Source organism: Sinocyclocheilus anshuiensis, unplaced genomic scaffold, assembly GCF_001515605.1.
Source record: "Sinocyclocheilus anshuiensis isolate Anshui unplaced genomic scaffold, SAMN03320099.WGS_v1.1 scaffold121, whole genome shotgun sequence".
Taxonomy (NCBI): Eukaryota; Metazoa; Chordata; class Actinopteri; order Cypriniformes; family Cyprinidae; genus Sinocyclocheilus; species Sinocyclocheilus anshuiensis.
In genome coordinates, this window is record NW_015539856.1 from 158,839 (window position 1) to 177,312 (window position 18,474).

General features: G+C 39.7%; 1 protein-coding gene across 3 annotated transcripts in view; it reads right to left on the reverse strand.

Annotated features, from left to right (window-relative positions):
- Window positions 1–18,474, reverse strand: part of LOC107684821 (ecto-NOX disulfide-thiol exchanger 2-like) — a 201,363-nt gene that overhangs the window by 20,785 nt on the left and 162,104 nt on the right. For all 3 annotated transcript variants that reach the window (XM_016481183.1, XM_016481182.1, XM_016481184.1), the window contains 3 exons: window positions 13,248–13,354; window positions 10,117–10,231; window positions 5,232–5,422 (listed from right to left, as the gene is read on the reverse strand). In XM_016481183.1, the coding sequence (XP_016336669.1) occupies window positions 5,232–5,422; window positions 10,117–10,231; window positions 13,248–13,354 (413 nt within the window). The remainder of the gene's footprint in view (window positions 1–5,231; window positions 5,423–10,116; window positions 10,232–13,247; window positions 13,355–18,474) is intronic.

Below are 18,474 nucleotides of genomic sequence, written 5' to 3' on the forward strand. Positions count from 1 at the left end.
GTGCTGCCAGTCTCATCTGAGGAGTGTGTGCCCACTGAATATATGTAATTGATTTGTATATGCACGTCTCTGTCAGCATAAGAATGCTTAATACATGAAGGGATGTTTTATGTTATGTATTATTATAGCTCAAACATACTATAAATAGCTACAGATGGGAATAATACTTTAAACTGTTCGGCATATTGTAATATGTAAATGAGTGTGCTATTACTTTTGGCCTTATAGTTTTTGCCTGATAGATGAAAGGCCAAAAAAAAAAAAAAAAAAATTAAAAAAGACAAATAAATAAAAAATAAATAGTACATTTTATATTACCTATACAAATATAATATAATATAATATAATAAGAGATGGTAAACTAATAGATTTCTATTTCAAATAAATGCTGTTCTTTTGAACTTTCTATAGTATTAATATAATAATAATTATTATAATATTATACACCATTATAATAACATAAAACACCACTCTTTTCAACACTGATAATCAGAAATGTGTTTTGAGCAGCAAATTAGGATATTAAAATGATTTCTGAAGGATCATGTGACACTGATGACTGGAGAAATAATGCTGAAAATTCAGCTTTGCATCAAAGGAATAAATTACAAATTAAAATATACTGAAATTGAAAACAGTTATTTTAAATGGTGATAAAATGTCACTATATTACTGTTTTTATTGTATTTTTTAAAAACAATAAATGTAGTGTTGGTGAGTAACAGTAGTTTATGTAACAAAATTTTTCTTTTTCAAATGAGAGAAATAAGACATTTTCGGAAAAAACAAAAACAAAAACAGACGTAACGCAATTTACTCAGGTAACACGTTATGTAACACATTTCTCATACCACGTTTCCAAGCATGCTAATTTGTTGACAAGCCTAATAAATCAGAAGCCACGAGGTGCTGAAGACTGCTCTGATTTCTCATTACCGATCCTGCTCAGCTTTCAGAAGCCAGGAGCGATCTGAGCTACATAAACTGTGGTGATGTAACCTTTTTGTTTGCCTTCATGGCCTGCTCCTCATGAATAAATCAGACCGAGGGTGAGTTTAACGCTCTGAGTGCAGGAGCGCAAATGTCTCTGCAGCCTCGCATGCCATTTGAGAGTGATTCAACTCGGAGAAATGGCCTGCGCTGTTCACGTCATGTGACAGAATAACATGCCGTCTTCACGCGCTCGCCGGAGATCAGTGAAGACTAACTCGAACAAATCGCTCTGCGTGCAGTGAGTTCATCTCATGCCACAGCAATGTTCAATATGCAGAATCCCATTAGGGCTCATTAGCGGCAAGCGCGCACCTTCAACTGAGACAAACACTCCTCTCAGAACGGGTCTCCTTCATGGCCTAATAACGCTCACATGACAAGGTCAAAGCCGTGTGGAACATCTGTATGTGCTGTGCTTACAGGAGGACGACGAGGGTGACCAGGACTCTTTGTGTTCTATTGATAGGTACAGTAAAGAGAGGTACAAAAATAGACAGAACATGGGACAGATTTAACCCTGCCCGTGCGAGTTTGTATTGTGTGAATGCACGGTTTGGGAAAATAAACCTAGCTGAAAATCACCCTCAGATCTCTATGTGAAGATCAATGGAGAACAGAGGACGATAGCTAAAAATAGCGGCAGTCTTCAAGAGAAGATAAAATAACGCTTGATAAAAGAGATATGAAAGTGCTTGATGGGTGGGAGACGTCTACAGCTTGTGCCCATGTGGGCAGATGAAATTTCCATTCCACATGTTCAACATCTCGTGTTTATTATAGTGCGTGTGTGTGTGATTGATGACCTGGGTGATCTGTAGAAATGAGGTGTTTGGGCTCAGGACTCCCTGCGCACAACAAGGCCGTCTTCAGCGAGTGAAGAAACAGTAGGTGTGTGAGACTGTAAACACACAGATGAGTGACGGCTCATGGATCACACCATGCTGGTTTTGAAACGACAACTTTTTGGTTACCGGCACAAATCTTTTTGTGCCAAACCACCGACAAGCATCCGCCCGTGTCTTCAAAAACCTCCAGCAGCTCTGCATGGAGTTCAACACTGCAAAAAAATATTTTCTTTTTCTGTATTTTTGGTCATTTTCCAGTGAGAATATCTTAACAACCTAAAATTAGGCTTAAAACAAAAACTATGTATGTCTAAGTGAGGTGAACAAAATGTACACTTGCAGTCAAAAATTGGAATAATTACGATTTTTTGTTTTTAAATGAAGTCTCAGTACTTCATTATAAAGGTATGCTGTAATGCATTATGGCATTTCATAAATAACTGTATCCAAAGTTAAAATGCATTATAATATTTGAAGGTTTGTTTGTCATGTATTTTATTGCATTATACTTTCTAAAGGTATTGTGGTGGCTTCTGCCACTTCTGTGAGAGATCATCCTCTTGTCTTGAGGCTTTGATGCCAGAAGATAGACTTTATTATCTGAGATAATGAAGCTGAGAGACTCTGCAGAGAATCTGTCCCATCTGTCTTTGCATACTCTTATATAGGTTTCATAAACAAAACTTATCATTCAGGCCACTATTGCTTATTAACTTTAGACCCCAGTCTATATCTCCTCATGACAGCGTAATAGGAACACAAAGAGGTCTCAGCAGTTCATCACATGTCAGCACAAGATCATCTCATGCTTTCTCTTAATGGCAGCTCATCATATTTGAGCACACACAGTTAAATACATGACTATAACAGTAGAATAACTCCTTAATATATATGGTCATATTCACATTGATTATGCTTGATTAATAAAAATCTTCCACAGTATAACAATAAATAGATAAATATTATAATGTAATTATAGTTATAACTGCAGTTACAGTTATTCATGAGAATCATACAATGCATTACAAGGTGCATTACAATGCACAATTGATCGTTCGCAAAGACCCGCCCTCCTTAGTTACTGTTGCTATCCCCGACAAACAATGCCTATCTCACACAACACACATGTTCTCATGCAGTGAAAAATACATCGCAGAGCAAAGAGGAAACTGACAACACACAGACAGAGCAGGTTACTTCTTCTATGAAACAAGGTCTCAGCTTTTAAATTTGGTAATTTTTAAGAAATTCAAACAATAAATACCATTTTGAGGCTCTTTAATGTGTCGTGACAGATCACTGTATTGCCTCAGTTCAAACGCGTGAACCGATCGTCTTTTCATATTTACTCAAAGCACGAAATCAACATGAATAAACATCAACCGCGGAACACACCACTTTTCAAGTTTAAGTCCACTGAAGTGAATCTGCTCTCTGTCTGATTTGTGGTTAAGGCTAGAAGGGATACAGCTGTGGCTACTGGGCATGCACATTTACATATTTCCCGAGCCAACAATATAACGTGAAACCTATGAAAATGGTTTAAAAAAGCACATGGCGCCATAGTTTCATCACTTTAGTGTCGAAGTGACTGTCTTTTTGCAGTAAAGGACTTGTCATAGTTTAATAAGTGGGAAGATGACATGAAGCAACGCGAGGAGAGCTACATTGAAAACAGATGAGTGCACATGTGCATAAACAGCTCCCGATCGGTTTATATTTACACTGAAGCGCGCAGGCGGCTATGGTAAGGGGCGTGACATTTCCCGACCAGGCACCGAGTGCTGCCAATCACAACACACACTGGCCCAGCTAACCAATCACAACACACACTGGCCCAGCTAACCAATCACAACACACACTGGCCCAGCTAACCAATCACAACACACACTGGCCCAGCTAACCAATCACAACACACACTGGCCCAGCTAACCAATCACAACACACACTGGCCCAGCTAACCAATCACAACACACACTGGCCCAGCTAACCAATCACAGCAGCTCTATTCTGGAAAAGGGGGCGGGGAGCAGCAGCTCATTTGCATTTAAAGAGACAGGCCCGAAAAACAGCGTGTTTCTGCTTCCACTCAAAATAGGCATTTTCCAAATGTTATAATAAATGATCTGTGGAGTGTTTTGAGCTGAAACTTCACAGACACATTCTGGGGACACCAGAGACTTATATTATATATTGTAAAAAGTGGCATAATATGTCTCCTTTAAAGCAATTCCTTAGCTTATTGCCGTCACTGTGGCAGCCAACAAACCCTCCGCACATATTTATATTTAGTTATATTGAAAAAGTTTAAATTCAGTCTATCTTTTTTATCCCGTTTTAACATGGATCTCTATGGAGACCAGCCGTAGATGTCGGGCAAGATGGCAGATAGCAGTGGTGGCACATGATATCCGCGTTATGATTGGTCAGATCACCTGTCATTCAAACTCTTTGTGAACGGTCAATTAATGCATTAAACCACTTTCATAATGCATTATATATAAAGGCTCAAAGTGTCACATGATCCTTCAAAATTTATTCTAACATGCTGCTGAAGAAACATTTTTATTATTATTAGTTAATATTTTGTGGAAGCGAAGACACCCTACCACTAAAAAGTTTGGGGTAATATTTTTTTGTAAACAAAACGAAATTAATACTTTTATTCAGCAAGGACACATATTAAATTAACTAAAAGTGACAGTAAAAACATTTTAATGTTACAAATTTACAGATTTAATTTCATTTAATTTACAGATTTATTTCAAATAAATGCTGTTCTTGTGAACTTTCTATTCATCAAAGAATCCTGAAAAAACTGCATCACGGTTTCCACAAAAAATTAAGCAGTAAAATATTGATGATAATAATAAGAACTATTATTAATAATTGAGCACCAATAATAATTTATAATAAATGAAAACCAAACCAGCATATTAGCATGCTTTCTGAAGGATCATGTGACACTGAAGACTGGAGTAATGATGCTGAAAATTCAGCTTTTATCACAGCAATCAATTACATTTTAAAATATATAAAAATAGCAAACAGCCCTTTAAAATTGTAATAATATTTCACAACATTACTGTTTTTATTGCATTTCTAATCAATAGGAAGAAAGGGACAAAATCTGGCATACATCACCAGAGAGAAGTCTGCAGTTTTACTGGAAAATGTAGTTTATTTGAATTAAAAACTACAAGGTAAATTTTTTAAGAAAAAAAAAAAACGAAATGCATGGATTAATTGTTCATAATATCAAATAACAATAATAAAAGCAAATACATTTCCCTTATTTTAATGATATGTAGACAGTTTTACTGGAAACCAGATAAAAACACTGCATAAGAAAGTGATTTTGTGCTGTATGCCGTGCTGACTGTGTGTGCGTACCTTCTGCATGCCCTGCAGAGCCTGCTGCAGGAAGCTGAGCTGCTGCTGGCGGGTGGCATCCTCCTCGCTGCGCTGGGGCTGCGCTTTACCCTGCTCCTGCTTCAAAAGCTCCACCTCATTCCTGTAGGCATCCAGCTGACACCGCAGACTGTCGTTCTCTTCTTTCAGAGCCTCCACCTGAGCCAGCGGCCCTGGGAGACCACAGAGAGAGAGAGTAGGAGAGATACGAAAAATGACAATTGCATTGGCGACAGGAAAGGGAAATAAGCAGACAGAGACACACGAGTGAAGGAGGCAGGGGTGAAAACCAATAACGGAACAGAGAGAGAAGAGCGCATATTAAGAGTCGTGTGTGGAGTAATAAGTCACGGGGTGGTGGCGGCGAGGCCTGGAAAGGGTCAAATGAAAGAAGAAAACAGCATTCCTCAAAAGCTGCTTAGAGAATTCTGCTGATGGACCGAGATGAAAGGACCCTCAGTACCACTGCTGCGTTCCTTTCGCTTTCAGAGGCTAATTAGAGAGGATTAAATGGAGAGAAAGTGTATTACTTAATGCTTGACTTAATGTACCATGGGCATTGTTATCAAACGGCAGTAATTAAAACAGGGTTCTTCACACCGAGACATTCCGTCATTCAGCCGTCTCTTAACAACCCGATGATCAGAGACGCCACCTCTGCTCCGCGTCTAGCGGGAGGTGCTAACGGGATTATGCCGAGAAGCGTGTCCGTCTCAGATTGGGCAGGGAGCGGGGGGAACAGCTGGGCGTCTGATCGCAAGGCTGATGAAGGATCTTTGCTTATACGGCTCTTAAGAGGGGGAGGATGAGCGTCTGGAGTGACGTGGGTGGAAGATAAGGAAAGCCAGGTTGAGCTATGAACACCGTCGAAAGTCTGCAGGGAAACGCATCATTACCTGTCTCAGCTCTGCTCCGAAACCTAGCGAGCTGCCTACCTAGACTGCATTTTAAGAGGCCCAAAAGGTAGGCAGCAATGGTATTCCGCCTCTTTTTGGCCAAATTCAAAGGGAAACAACGAATACATCCCTCATGAAGAAGGCAATCCCAGAATTCGACCAACAATACAAGATGGTGGATATGAGAAATATTAGCTGCATCCCAAATGATGCACTATACACTATGCACTCAATCGTGTAGTGCAGTAATCTTCACTATTTTTTTTCACGAGAGCTGCACTTATAGGACAAAGTTAATAGGAGAGCCACTTTCACTGCAAAGTATGAAAAGTTACATCCAGTCATAAATAGCATGTCTGCTTCTCAATCTGTCATCCCTGAACATACAATATGCAATGCGATACAAAGGGGTTTATTTTTAAAAGTTATTTAAATTTATTTTTTAAAAGTTATTTGCTTCTACATTAGCCCATCATGTATCAAACCATAAGAGCACATTTGGCGTTAAGAGCTGGAAAGATTGCCAAAACAACTCCGCAGTGAGTCAATGTCATGGATGTAAGGGCAGAGCAAGTTTAAATATCTTTCTAGTCTATATTTCCATCTTGTAATTCCGCTGTTTTGGGTATTTTTTAAATATAAATTATTTGTAATAGAGCAGACACTGACTGTTATTCACGTATTTATGTTCTCATTTAGCGAGACAGCAGACGCTGAAAACACTGCACACTTCAGTATGTGTGTAGTAAACGAAACCGCGCGTCTGTGTCATTCATTCATAAAGAGACATGCAGGATTCATATTTAAATGGTATTTTTGCAGCTTAATATTTACAGATACCAGTCAATATTGCGATTTGATTTAAGTGTAATGACCTACTTTTGATTTATTCACCCAAACTTTGACAAATTCCGTGACATTCCGCGTTATACAGTAAATTCTGTTTTTATGACTGGATTCCGCAATTCCGTCTGCATATTACGCATCGCAGAAATCATAGGGCCATAACTATAATGTGTTCTATTGTCTTTTGTCGCGTCGCACTATGACGCTCGCATCCAGTGTAGACACGGTGTGAGTTTTTTTAATGGCTTAGTTATAGCCCTGCTTGTTTTTAATGTTTTTATTAAATATCTGTATTGATCATATCATCGCATTATTTACTGCCATCTGCCATGCGAGCCACACATTAAAGCTTGGCGAGCCGCACAATGAGTAACACTGGTGTAGTGTATATATTATATAGGGTTATTTTGTCATTCAACATCAGAGTCTGATAGCCCCTCCCCCTCCGCAACATAATTAAAGCTGCAACAGTTGAGGGCATGAAGTGCCCAACATTCCACACTTAATTTCGGGTATTTTAAATGCATTTTTCTTTTTAGAATTTTTAGTGTGAACACACTACTTGCACTATTTATCATAGCATAGTACATACGTACGTGAATTGGGATGATCCTATTGACTATAAATATACTTGCATTTCATGCAATAATTAGAAGTATTGATAAAGCAGCTCATTATAGTTTAAAAAATATATTTTTTGTATGTGCTTTGTATTTTTTTATGTTTAAGAGCGTCAGGTTGTTAGCTTAGCAGCATGCTAACAACAAACTCTGAAAGTTTGCATATTTTCACAGGGGTTTCCCATAGGAATCCAAGCACTCTGGAATTCTGTGTGAGGGCGAAAGATTTCCCTATGCAGATTTCGCAACAGGTTCAAGTTGGTCATGTTGCATTGACTAACAGAAAGTTGGGTTTAAAAGTGACTTCTGTGTGATTATTCATCGCTACATTATTGCAATAGACATGGACCTTTTTTGGCCTTTAAAATTTCACCAGGATTTCACAAATGTGACTTTATTGGAATTGAGTCGAGTCTCTTAAGTCCGATGAGCATAATTTTTTATCATTTGTCTATGTAAACCTGTCTTACGGCATAAATGTGACATTTTACCATGCTGTGTGGCGGTAAAGGTAGCTCATCTTTGAAAAAATTTGTTTTGAGACCCCTGAGGTTTTCAGAATGGCCATTCTGTCGTGCTAGACCGAGCACAATGGAATGGCAATTCACACGGGACACAAGAACGCATCCTTTATGAAGGTAGCTGCCATGTTACCAATTCTGTGTTTTGTCTGGAAGCATGTTTGGTGTGAATTAGAGGGGAAAGAAATAGAGAGATGGAGAACTAGAGCGAGAGAGACATAGAGACACAGACAGAAAGGGAGGAAAGCAAGCGGCTTTTATTGATTCGTCTCATCAAGTTGCTGCCCTCAGAGCCGTCCAGGTTCACCTTCCGCATCATGGCAGGCAGCTCTATCGACCTGTGCTGTCCAGGGGTGCTGACAGTAAAGAAAGCAGCTCCCGTTTGCACACTGTACTATAGCTATTGTCAGAGGACACTTGCCCGTTATCATTGATTAACTCTGGGGGAAAATAAAAGCAAACATGTTGGGCTGCAGTGAAGATGGAGGTGAATCTGCCTAGTTAATATGGCTAAAACTCACACCGAGGTTAAGCCACTCCCACTCCTTACGGAGGTTGCACTTCTTACTGGCAGGTCTGAAATATTTGTTTTCATAAATGCGGCGGGTGTTGAATTACCTCCTTCATTAACCATGTGGATCTCCTGCCCTTTCTATCCTGCGACATCCTTCCAGATATCTGACAACCCACTGACAGTGATTGTTATCATTGTTTTCTAATAACAAAGGTCGCAGATGAGAAGACGTGTGAAACAAACCTGGTAAACGTGTGATTACATTTGCATATATTTTCATACTAATGACGGACTCTCTGTTACAGTGGAGAATCTCTAATAGTTCTATTCAAATTTCATGAGTTGAGTGGCACATATGTGGAGCCAACGAGGGTCTCACTTCAAAGTGACTGTGAAGAGGGTGTGCTAAGTGGTCTCAAGATGCCAAAAAGACAACGACGTCCCACAGTGATCATTTTACGATATCCCATGTTTCTCTGTCCTGAGCAGCTATAGTACAGGTTCTCTAACAGCAGTTTTTTTTTTGTGACAAGCAACCTGAAATTAACTGGAAGAGCAGCTGGCAGGCTCATGCTCAGCTCGGTAGCACCACATTCAGGAAACCACAGGGGGTTGTGGGAATTGTAATACAAAAATTACACTTTTCCCCCATGATTGAATTGGCTGCCGACAGACAGATTTGATTTAATTTGCTCACATCAGAAAGTAAAATCATCAAAGTACCATGCTGGTGTTGAAGGCATGGCCATAGTGCTCAGTTGGGTGGTGCAAGTTCTAATCCAGCTTGTGATATTCCATGTTTTTATTCTGCTTTCTTTTGGTCCATCTCTCAAATGTCAAATGAGACCATCTACTCTGAACAATGTCCCACATTATTTTTTTTTACATAAATATATATGAATAAGTAAGTATTAAACTCAAAGTGGATCAATCAATCAATCAATCAACCAATCAATCAGAGAACCAACAGGATAAAGTCAAAAGTATGAAAATAACTGTTAATGGAATCGTTGTGGAACCAGCATTATTAAATTCCTTACAATTCCCAGGTCTGGGAAAAATAAAAGCCACATACAGTAATTTATATTTATGTCTAAATTGTTTTCTGATACAAAAAAAGAAAAGTTGTTTGTTTATTGAAAAAATTTGGCGAAAAGTGGCAGTTACATAGTCGGAATCCAGGTATACAGTATATCAAGGGTCATTAAACAGTCAGAGCTTTCCATGAAGCTCAATTCTTTTTCGCTATTCATTTATACTGTGAAAATTAGCTGGTTATCTGCAAACGTATCAGCACTGTGTGATCTGAGAAAAGGTTCCTCATAAAACGGACAAATCACCAGTGGATTCAATCTATATGCGGTTGGTGCACAGAAGTCTCTTTAAGACAATGAGGAAGAACCACTTGTACTGCTTTAAGAAAGATTTGTATCTTTTGCTTATAGACTGTCAATCAGAAATGGTGCATACCTGAATCATCCGAATCCTTGCTTTCCGGGGCGTCCTCCATGTCATCATCCGACATCTCCATTTCCTCCTCCCTCCGAATACCCATCAGCTCTTCGTTGTGGATGTTTCTGATCTCCTGTGAATGAGAGGAATAGAGTCTATAATCCCAACTGCTGGACGATCTCTCACACTTTGATTAACACATGAAATATATGAGCCGGAAATGTAATAAGCCATTCGATCAGATTGTAAAATAGAGATTGGACTCCTCAAGTGCTATAAAAGCAGGCGGAGCTGCTCCAGTGGTATCGATGCAGAGAGACACCTGATGTTGGCCGACCTTGTCTATGCGCACAGTCAAACTTTGCACAGGGACTCTTAATGAGTTATAATGGCTGCCAGTGGGGCTTAAACGTTGCAGGAAGTGACTGCACAGCCACCACAGATCGGCAGGTCCGGGCAGGGGCAGATGAAGCAGATGTCTAGGCATGGACGCTGCCCTGTGGGCGCTCCTGATGGGGGAGCTCTCCGCCTAATGAGGCATGCGCACAGCAAACAGATAAGGCTGTGCAAAGACACAACATGACCGCCACAGGGAGAGAGAGACTTACTCTCTGACAACAAACAAAAGGCCCGGCATAAACATTACCATCTGTCTAGCACAGCAACACATGATCTCACTGAGAATTACAGAGGTCGAGCAGGTAGCGCGAAAGCAAACAGGCCCATCTGCCCAATCAGGAGAGGGATAGATGATATGGGGCTACCGCAGGAAGGCAACTAGCTTTCCCGCTTTACACTTTTCTCCAATCTTTAACACAGGACGTCTAGCTGCCCACAGTATAAATGGGCTGCGATTGAATTCAGGTCGTCTAGGCAACTGCAAATAGCCATCTGCTTGGAATAACAATCAGCTTGAAGAGAGGAGAACCCGCAATACTGACTGGACATTTCTGTGTCAGAACCAACACTGACTGAAGCTTTGTTTACACAAGAAATAGCCGGGAAAACTTGCAGGGGAGCTCAAGGAAATGAGGATGAAAATCCTCTCAATTCCACTAAGCCCGAATGTAGCTCTGGGTCAACAACTCATCCGACGCCGCCATCTTACCGTCACATTTACGAGAGAAGCGCAGTGAGGGTCCAAACAGCTCCAAGCAAAGCAAAGCAAACATAGTTTAATAGTGTGTCATCTATTACCTATCACTGTCACCTGCTCCAGATATAACTAACCGGATTCAGGAGTGAAGCAACCTCCTCCTACAGCTGTTTAAATGGCACTAATGGGCTCTATTAGAACATAAACATTTCGAGTGTGAGGTTCAAAGGCTTGTGAAAGCGTGGCATATCCCTGAAGCCCTGCATTGTCATACTAGAAGGATTCCGACAGTTTTGAGGTCGGCTCTTCTTAATACATAATGTAAGAGGTGAGAGAGGCCTGCTAACTCTCTCTTCTTCTCAAATGAGGCTTCAGCCCGCTGTGACAGCATTGAGAGCTTCCTGTCATAGCCACGGTGAAGCTGCAAGCACAATGCCAATCCGGGAAGCTCATATCTGAGGCTAAACATATTCGACTTATGTCAAGTGGTCAGAGCAAAGGGAAAAAGGGGGGATTGGAGGATGAAAACAGCAAGTGAGGACTACATCAGCTTCTTGAAACGATCAAGGGTTATTAGGGTTGTTGCATACCCTTTCTTGTCATCTGATGGGAGAAATGAAAGAGATGAAATGAGAGGAACTCAATAAAAGGGAGCTCAATAAGGATGCAATTACTGCAGCAATAATAAGCTCCTTTCAGAGATGAAGAACAGGGTAAGTGCTAAAAGAACTGTTTCATTTGGAGACAAATCGAATAAAATGTCATTTAAAATTTAGAATAAGGCGGTCAATCAAGGACTCATGAAGTTAAGAAAAGCACTAACTGGCAGTAATAGCGATTTGTCTTAATGTGCTTCACAATGGGCTGGAAATGGATGGACGTGTGCGATATTTCTGATGGAAACGTCCATTTCTGATGACTCTAAATTTTTGCTCAACTGAAATTAAGCAGTTTATCAGGAATGAATGAAAGAAAATGAATTACAACTATGAGATAAGAAACTATAAAGGATTATTTAGGACATGGTGCAACTCATTTTAAACACCTACCTTAAACAGTGAGGAGTTTCTTTCGGCATTTACAGTACCTGCATCTTTAAGCTGTCCCAATGGCTTCAAGTGAACATTTACAACGCAGTCATAGTGAAACATAAAAATCAACTAGAAAAAAAAGGAAGGACGGGGCTTCAGCTTGTGAATTGATTGAATCATTAAAAGTGGCCGTAACATACTACAACAAAGTCAGACCTGAATGCGAGTTTGTTGTTGACTGTACATTACTACCCCTCTCCAACACACACTTTAAGGAGGCTGAAGGTCAAGTTTACCCTCTAGAACATCTTGATGCATCTTGCTTCTCAAGCCATGAGAATTGATTACTGTAAACTTCTAGGGACTTGTTTTTATGACACATGGAAAGTCCAGTCCTCGGTTGATTTCACACTCATCACTTGCCGAGCAGGAGTTCTTAGTTTTATTAGATGTAAAAAAATATCAACCCTCTGATCCATGTAAAATAGTGTTTTAATGTTGCCAGCAATGGAAATTAAAGTGCTAATTAGACACCAGATTGGGTCTTTGTGCACTAATAATCAGAGAGATGTCTTAAAACTTACCCAATGACCACAGAAAACAGAGGAAAGAGACAGAAAAAAACACTTCAACAACAAAAATGTGGAATCATTAATTAGCTTAAAGTGTCTGTCTCCAACTTCCACTAATGTAGAATAAATATCTCTATAAATAGATAATACATTTCTATGGTTTCTATCAGAAAAGACTCAATGTTACCTGCCGGTTGTCAACTGCTGAAATCTCATGGTCAGTGTCGGGTCACATTTCACTACCAGAGAGAGCTGAGCAATTAAACTATCATACCATTAACATTCAACTCAAAAGAAAACACATGGACTTCAGGAGAGTTCAAGTACACATGGAGAGCTTGCAGGGAAGGGGAAATGGAAAAGACTAATATCTGACAGCAACATACTGCATAATTAATTCTGAAGATGTGAAGCATGAACACATTCACTTAAAGAAATGAAAACACCAACCTCTGCTTGCTTTCGCCACATGTCCAGGTTCTTGCGCTGGGCTTTGGAGAAATGGTCCCATGCCTTTTGTTTGGAAGCAGCGTGGAATACAGACACAATCTGCTCAACTGTGGCAGGGGATGCAGGGGCCAGTATGGGCGTCCAAAGAAAGAAAGAGAGAGAGGGGCGATTGGGAAGGTGCAGAGGATTGAAAAAATGTGTCAGGTTGGAAGGAAGTGATGTAGTTTTCCCCTACCCCCCTCTATACAGCATAAACACTGAGCTGGGGTGACTGGTGTATCTGCAGGGATGAGATCGGAATGAGATCACATTTCTGTCTCTTCTGAAAAAAAATCATCACTTTAAAGGGAGAGTTCACCCAAAAATGAATACTTTGTCATTATTTACTCACCCTAATGTCGTTCCAAACCCGTATGACTTACTTTCTTCTGTAAAGCACAAAATATATTGTGAAGAACATTGGGGTCCAAGCATCAAGACTTTCATTCTCTGAAACATTTTTTTTTTGTTTGGAACGAAATGAGAACGAGTAAATGATGACCCAATTTTCATTTTGGGATGAATTATTCCTTTTACTTCTGTGGCAGCTATGGACTGTTGTTGTATGTAGCAAAACAGCAGCTGGAACATTCTGCCTAACAACTCATTTTGTGGTGTATGGACCAAAGAAAATCCTTTAGGTTTCGAATGACATGTGGGTGAGTCAATAATGACAGATTTGTAGACTCTCTTGGGAAGATTAAATGGCAGAATAAAGAATTCCCTACCGTTACCTGAAATCAACTGTTCCGTCTCATGTTTCTTCTTTCTCAATTACCACAACACATCTCTCACCTTCATCGACTCTGCTTGCCGGATAGTCAAAGCATCTCCTGTATTTTAAGAGTACATCAAGTGGAAGCCTAATGTGATGAATGTTTCATCTATGACAGGCTGGGCTCATTACTTCAGTGTGTATAGATTATAGAGGACGTCTCACTTATGTAAACTCATTAAAGCAAACCTTCCAGAAATAGTCATCTGTTCAGAATTAAGAGACGAGGCAGTCAATCAACTGTTTTGGGGGACATGAGTGCTTTGGATGCTGGAGATACATGGCAGTAATTTCCTGTGAGAATGTAAGACAGGAGGAAGGCGCAGGACGAAAGGGGAACAGCTGCTGAGAATCACAGCTGCTAATAGAATGTGCTGCTCTGACATAAACTCCATAGTGCTAGTTTAAGTTCCAAAAACTAGCAATCTGCCAACCTAGACGGTGTTTTGAGGTAACATCGGTGCGCTAATGACATGAAAGCGGAACCAAAAAGTAGGCGGCATAATTATGCGCATTCCTGTCGCCTAAACGTAAGGCGGCAGCACACGCATCCTTTGTAGAGAAAAAAAAATCATCCAAGATAGTGGATGACAAGGCAAAACACACTATTATTCAAAAAATTGGACATGTTTTTTGAGCAGCAAATCAGCATATTAGAATGATTTCTGAAGGATCATGCGACACTGAAGACTGGAGTAATGATGCTGAAAATTCAGCTTTGATCACAGAAATAAATTACATTTTAAAATATATCAGCTATTTTAAATAATATTATTTCACAATATTATTGTTCTTATTGTATTTTTGATCGAATAAATGCAGTGAGGATGAGAGACTTCTTTCAAAAACATGAAAAAATGTTACCGATCAACTTTTGAAAGGCAGTATATTACGTTAAACTTTGAAAAATATCAGTAAAATACATCAATGCAATGAATGGAGCGCTTTACCAACTATTTTGTGATTGTGATGATTTTAGTGTTGGTCTATTAGAATGTCTTGCTCTTAACTTAGCGAAATACTAATGTAAAGGTTTGTATGTTCCAAAAAAATAAAACAAAATCACGGTATTTTGCACAAGATTCCTTAATTTTGCTGCATTGCAAAGTTCACTGTCACTCATATCCAAATGACTTCAGGTTGGTTTTCGCTATTTAACACTGTCATTGTGAGCGGCCCTTCAGAAGGAAACAGACAGCAAGGCATCTCACTAGGTTTTGTCGTCTAGACTTCACCAAGTATTACTTTAAATCTCAGCATGCCTGTTACTTTTAGCAAAATCTGATAGGTCTTTAAGCTACTGTCATGACTAGATCATTTAAGACTATCATATCATATTTCAAAGAGCTTCTGCATGTGCAATGCATCGTGGATCCAAAAAAAGTGTCTGGGAAATGACATTAAAGCATGCATCAGCCTAAGTGATGCAACTGAAGGACTGACAGACAAAAACATATGGTGCCAGCGGCTTGATAGATGCATGACATCATTACTGATAGTATAACGTGACCTATGCAGATTCACTCAGAGATCCCATTTCTCTCTCTGTGAGAGGGGGTTAATAAACCTTGGGGAGTCAGGAAGGATGCCAAACACATCTGTCTGCGGCAACGGCATGCTCAAAAGTGAGAGGCCCGATCGATAGTGACTTCAGCATCCTTTAATTTGACGGAAGAGATCGATGGCAAAGCCAGGACGGAGAGCATGTGCCTGAGTGTATGCACCACTGAGATTGTGTAGGTGCATGTAAGTGTGCAGTGTTTTTAGTCTGATGTGCATGACAAAGTGTCACTAGTTTGAGTTTCACATGTTCACCATTTACAAATGAAAATTGTGTAGTAATAGTTAAACTTGTGTCTGATTTAGGCCAAAACAACAGCCTTGAGCCGTGCAAGCTCGATATCATGCATCATTACCAATTGTGTCAGACTGCATTCACAAGTTTATAATGTAACGCAGGTACGTGTTGCTTCTCAGCACTACCGCAAGTCCAGTCCTCTCTACAGTCAGTTTTCAACTGTCATGGCAGAGCAACAGTCTGAAAGCAGTCTTGCTCAGCATGTTGATTTAATGGCACAGACGTTTGAAGATAACTTAATCACCCCCTGGAGTACTGGGCTATGTCACTTTAATGTGCATTTACATTTATGCTTTTATCTAAAGCGACTTATGTTGTTTTCATGATATACATTTCGATTTCTATGTTCATGCATTCCCTGGGAAAAAAAATCATGATCTCAGCTTTACAAGCAGCTTTCTCTGCTGCTTAGCTACCACATACTGTACTTGCAATGCACTGGTCTAGCCTTGACTTCTGCATTTGCATATTTATGTTTAGTATGTTTCTGGCCTTTCTCTGCGTTTATATTGCCTCAAATTTCCTAACAAATATTGTAGTAAAAAGCAAAACCGAATTCCTGATTTAAAGACTAAAAAATCTATTTTAAATAAATGTTGTTTTAAACTTTCTATTCATCAAAGAGTCCCGAAAAAATGTATTAATTTTCAAAAAAAAAATGAAGCAGCACAACTGTTTTCAATACTGATAATAACAATGTTTCTCGAGCAGCAGACTTTAGTTAAAAAAACATTCAAAAAATTTTACCGAACCCAAATGTTCGGTAAAAGGTAGTGTATGTCTTTCACTTTAAAGGTGCACTAAGCAATATTTCAAAAACACTTTTGACCACAGCGTCAGACGGAGTCCTAAAACACACTTGTAGCCAATCAGCAGTAAGGGGGCGTGTCTTGTTATGATAGAAAGAAGAGAGCGCTCAATTTGAGTGCACAGGATGGATATTAGCATATTGACTATAGATAGAGAGATGGCAGATAAAAAAAAAGAGGAAAATATCAGAGAAACAAAACATTAAAAAGAAGGGTTACGATCAGGCAAGAGGTAGGACCCGCGTAAATATCGGAGCAGCTTTCCAGCGGTGGAGAGAACTCAAGGAGCGGGAAGGGCTCGACTCGGACGCCGAGGTTGCATTGTTTTTTCTTCGTGATAGGTGAGTAATGTTGATTTTGCTTTGTTTCACGCAACTTATCCGTGTTGGCTTTTGTTTGAATATGCTTGTGTCATATCATCTTCACTTGTTTCCGCGATCGTCGTTGCCAGGGTTGTGTACGTACTTGTGGGGTGGAGATTTAAAAATAGGGGCGAGGTCCTGTTGGGCTATGGGCGTGTTTGTTTTGGTGCTTTCAAATATCAACATCGTTTGGCAAAAATCGCTTAGTGCACCTTTAAGTCAGTATTGTTATTATTGGCACCATATCAGCCGATAATGGTAATTATTAAGCATCAGTTGATACTGTATGCATCTGAATGCTTATTTCTGCCTATCCAAGGTGAATTTTTAATTATACGATATAATTTAGCACTATAATGACAGAATGCAGCAAAAATTTAAATTTTTGATACAGGATGTGCTGTGCATGTAACTAATTTTGCCTTTACTAATATGACTCCAGTATATAATAAGGCTTTTAAGCTCAAATATATATCTATGACATTAAGCAAAGTGATAATTTAGTTAATTTATTTGTATAAAATACTACAGATTTATAATATCAACCATTATGTGAAAATATTTACTTGTCGTCTCCCATGTTTGTGCAATAATAAGAAAGCTGTTTTTTTGCGAGGTTGTTTACAGAAACATTAACACTTTTACTACAAACCATCCATTAGATGGGGCAAGCACAGATTTGGTTTGTGACAGCACCCGTCTGCCGCCTCAGCCAGAATCCAGCGTCTTAAGCTGAAAGTCTTACCCAGAATTCCCCTGTCACCGAGTCCCACCTGCCACTGCGACAACCTGCTGCTCTACCCTCCTGCAGGGCTGCAACCCCAGCAAGCTTTTAGCTGTATCCTTGCACTTCATCCTTTATTTTGCTGTGTGCTCTGTCTGCGTTCAGATAAGACAGATGCTCAACTGTCACAATGCTTTCTCTCCTCTGCGTGAGTGACTGTTCCGCTGCACGTGTTTGCCATCACGACAGACCAGACATTACTAGAGTGCCAGATACTTGGTTTGTATCAAAGGTTGCTGTCTGCTGATTGCAGATAAAAGGCTGGACGCTGCTAAATACCAGGGGAAGCTACTGGAAGGTGCTTCTAAGGTGACATGACCTTTCTGATGAAACATCTGTAGCTAGTTTTCCTGATAGAAGATAACTCTGACAGACAGCTCGAGCAGGCTTGGTAGCAAATCAGTACTGTCACTATTTCCTCAAGCAGACGCTCTAAACTCATTAGAATAACCTGACAGGCTTCAGAAGGAAATATCTATAAGAGAGAACACAAACAAGCAAACAAACAGAAAAGACATATTCTGGAAGATGAAGTCTGTATCTCTGGGAAGGTGATGTTTTGTCTCTTCAAAACAATAAAACACCCTTGGATTTCAACCT